This window comes from Lipotes vexillifer, unplaced genomic scaffold (genome assembly GCF_000442215.2).
Source record: "Lipotes vexillifer unplaced genomic scaffold, Lipotes_vexillifer_v1.1 scaffold778, whole genome shotgun sequence".
Lineage (NCBI taxonomy): Eukaryota > Metazoa > Chordata > Mammalia > Artiodactyla > Lipotidae > Lipotes > Lipotes vexillifer.
The window spans coordinates 2,833,342-2,837,072 of record NW_006774127.1 but is presented as its reverse complement, the minus strand read 5'-3'; the positions used below and the strand labels follow the sequence as shown (position 1 = coordinate 2,837,072).

Here is a 3,731-nt window from a genome sequence, read left to right as displayed (position 1 = left end):
TTTCCCTCCACCCTCAGCTCCTTTCATGACCCGAGGAAACCATGTGCTGCAGGAGATCATGGTGTCACTTTTTATTGGGGGAATAACTAGAGATTAGTCACAACAGCATCTGTCTGTGTGAATTCTTGCAAAATAAAGTGAGTGAATCTCAGAACATTAGATACGTGCATCCTTTACTAAGCAGAGTACCTATGGCAGTTGTGTTAAGAGGAGAGCGTTTTAGAACTGTTTCTAAATTCGGTAGCTAAGTCCCTGGAAAACGCCAGAAGAACAGATGACAAAGCAAAAGAATTGCAGTGACACTGTGCAGTGTCCTGAGGACACAGAAATCTGTCTCCATTTTCCCTTTCACACTGATATCACCGTGAGCTGAACCCCTTCAGGTGGTCGGCAGTGATTAAAGTGTCGAGGCTTCTGGGGTGTTGAGTTGGCCCAGGGGTCCTTGTGAGGTCTTTCCTTATTTTAAAACAATTTATCATCCGTCCGCTAATCACCTGTCTGTGTCGCTCAGGTATGAAGTCTTACAGTTCTGCTGGCTGTCACCAGACAGGAGGCCGGCGGCCGAGGACGTGCACAGACTGCTCACCTACCTGCGGATGCAAAGCCAGAGGGACCCGGAAGTCGACTTTGAGCAGCAGTGGAACGCACTCAAGCCAAACACAAACAGCAGAGATGCTGCAAGTAACGCCGCCTTCCCCATCCTCGACCACTTCGCCAGGGACCGGCTTGGTCGTGAGATGGAGGAGGTCCTCACCGTGACCGAAACCAGCCAGGGCCTGAGCTTCGAGTATGTCTGGGAGGCAGCCAAGCACGACCCCTTCGAGGAGCGCAGCCGGGGCCCCCCAGACGAAGCCGTGTCCTACACCGGCATCTTCTTTGCCACCGAAGCGTTTGAGAGTCCGCTCTCAGATCCCGGGCCCGGGAAGCAAGATGACAGTGGCCAGGACGTCCCCCTGCGGGCCCCCGGAGTAGTGCCCGTCTTTGATGCCCACAACCTTTCTGTCGGAAGCGACTATTACATCCAATTAGAAGAAAAAAGCGGTAGCAACTTGGAGCTGGATTACCCACCTGCACTGCTCACAACGGAAATGGATAATCCAGAAAGGGTCGGTGACACAGCATCCCAGCCTCTGACCCTCAGGAATGTCGAATTTGAGGAGTCCAGTACAGATGAGGATTTCTTCCAGAACACTACAGACCCCAAGGATGCCAGGGTACCCGAGGATGTGCATGTTACCAAGGGCCCCGAGAGCCCTTTCGACAGTATATTTAGTGATCTTGACAAATCAGAGGCTTTGCCCAGTCACCAAAAAATATTTGACTTAATGGAACTAAATGGAGTCCAAGCCGACTTTAAGCCGACCACCTTAAGCTCAAGTTTGGATGACCCCAGAGAGTCAGTAATTACATGCCACTTGAAGAAAGAAAAGCCCCGTAAGCTTTTTGGCTGTGAGCCTCTTTGCTCATCAGAAAACCTCGTGCACCAAGATGGTTTCGATCAGCTGGATGTTGAAGAATTGTCAGAAAACTTTTTATTTCTTCAAGAGAAGAACTTACTGAAAGACTCCTTGTCCGGCAAAGAACATATAAATGATCTTCAAACAGAACTCAGAAATGCTGGTTTTCCTGAAACCATATTAGAAAGTCCGAGTAGAAACTCTCTAGATGCTGAGTTTAAGTTTGCTGAAAATAAACCAGGCTCTTCTTTGCTGCAGGAAAACGTCAGTGTGCAGGGCAGAGGCCCGGGCGTGGTGCCCAAGGACGGCACTTGGGACGTGGCCTCGCCGCCTTGCCCGCAGGCGCAGGTACCTCCTACCTCGCTCGAAACAGAGGGGCCGCCTCACAGTGTCCCTCCAGGCATGTCCCTGAAGCAGGGCGGAGCCAAGCCCATGTGTTTGGATGTCGGTGTCCGTGAAGACGGTATCTGCCGAGAGGTAAACCCAGACTCCACACCCGCCCCACTGCACACACCTCCCACCGGCGACAGGTCCCAAGACCTGACTCCCCAGAGGGAGGGGGCCTTGAGACTGACCCAGAGCGACTCAGGCCTTGTCCACAGCACTTTGGCCAGTAAGGTGAGCATAGGGAACAGCCTTCCAGAACTGAGGCAGAACTTACAAAGTCAACCACCTTTGGAAGACCACTGCCGTCAAGGCCTGCCCGAGAGAGCCTTGGAGGCCGTGGATGCTCTGAGTCAGCTGGGCTGTAAAGATGCTGCTACAGAGGAGCGGGGCTTGGTGTCTGCCCTCTCCTTGGACTCTGCCAGTCAGGACAGCCTTCTAGAGGACAGCTTGTCGACGCCCATCCCGACTTCGGAGCAGTCCGTGGAGGCCCCAGGCTCCCTGGACTCGGTGGATGTCCGTGAGGTTTTACTGGATTCCTTAGGCCCTCACACGCCACAGAGACTCTTGCCCCCCGATAAGCCTGCGGACAGTGGCTACGAGACGGAGAACCTGGAGTCCCCCGAGTGGACGCTGCACCCGGCCCCCGACGGTGCCATAGCCCCCGACACAGGCTCGGCGGGCGACGGCGTTCGCGGGGGGCCACCTCCCAACCCCGTCATCGTCGTCTCAGACGCAGCCGATGGCCACAGGGGTGCAGAGGTCACCTCTCAGACTTCTGCCCCTGGCTGCCAGGGCTCGTACCGAGACTCCGCTTACTTCTCAGACAATGACTCTGAGCCCGATAAGAAGTCGGAGGGCGTCCCGGGAGCCTCAGCATCGGCCTTGGGAGCGGACCAGCCCCTGCCTGAGCCAGGCGCCCCAGAGCAGAGTCCCAGCCCCCCGGACGGCTGCCTGGAAACCAGCAGCAGCCAGCCTGGCCAAAGGTGTCCCCTTGCTCAGCAGAACGCCAGTCACCTGGAATCAAGAGAAGTGGCAGAACCAGCACCCGCTGGCGCTTCCAGACAGTTGCATCCCCCCGACGATGGTGAGGCTGGCAGCCCCTCAAGTCTGCTGAACTCGGAGCTCAGCAGCGGGGATGACCTCGAGGCCCAGGAGGAGCCCCCCTGCACGCTGGCTTCCACTGGAACCAACACCAACGAACTCCTGGCGTTTGCAGATGCCCCCCTCCGCTCTGGCGGCCCAGCAGCCCCGATGGTGGAGAAGGCCTTGCGTGGCCACTCCGAGGGCCCCAAGCTGAAGGAGCCAGACGTCGAAGGGAAGTACCTGGGGAAACTCGGTGTGCCAGGGGTGCTCGACCTCACCGAGGACGGAATCGACGCGGACGAGGAGGACGAGAACAGCGACGACTCGGACGAGGACCTGCGGGCCTTCACCCTGCACAGCCTCAGCTCCGAGTCGGAGGACGAGGTGGAGCACATAGTGCCTGTGGTCCTCAGCCGTGAGGACGGCCGCCACCTGCGGAGCCTGCTGAAGCCCTCAGCCTCCGCGGACCAGCCGCCCGACGACTGGAAGAAAGAGAAGAAGGCGGTGACGTTTTTCGATGACGTCACAGTCTATCTCTTTGACCAGGTATCTGTTGTCTGTCACCTCCAGGTTGTCCTGCTAGAGAATTCCAGAACGTGTTAAGGGAACGAGCGTGCTTGGTTTTTCTGATTGCCGTTTCGAGGCCACGGATTGTTTTGTGATAACTCAGGAAAAGGAATTTGGGGTTGGCTACAGTGTCAGCTCCAAGAACACGCAGAAATGGGGTTTGCACAGGGAACTCCTGTTACATTACAGGAGAAGACCTGCATGCGCCTCCTGGGTGTCCTGGCGGAGTCCTGCTGA

General features: G+C 56.5%; 1 protein-coding gene across 1 annotated transcript in view; it reads left to right on the top strand.

Moving 5' to 3' along the window:
- Positions 1-3,731, top strand: part of LMTK2 (lemur tyrosine kinase 2) — a 77,662-nt gene that overhangs the window by 66,431 nt on the left and 7,500 nt on the right. Inside the window, exon 11 of the mRNA XM_007448871.1 lies at positions 512-3,473. Coding sequence (XP_007448933.1) covers positions 512-3,473 — 2,962 coding nt within the window. The remainder of the gene's footprint in view (positions 1-511; positions 3,474-3,731) is intronic.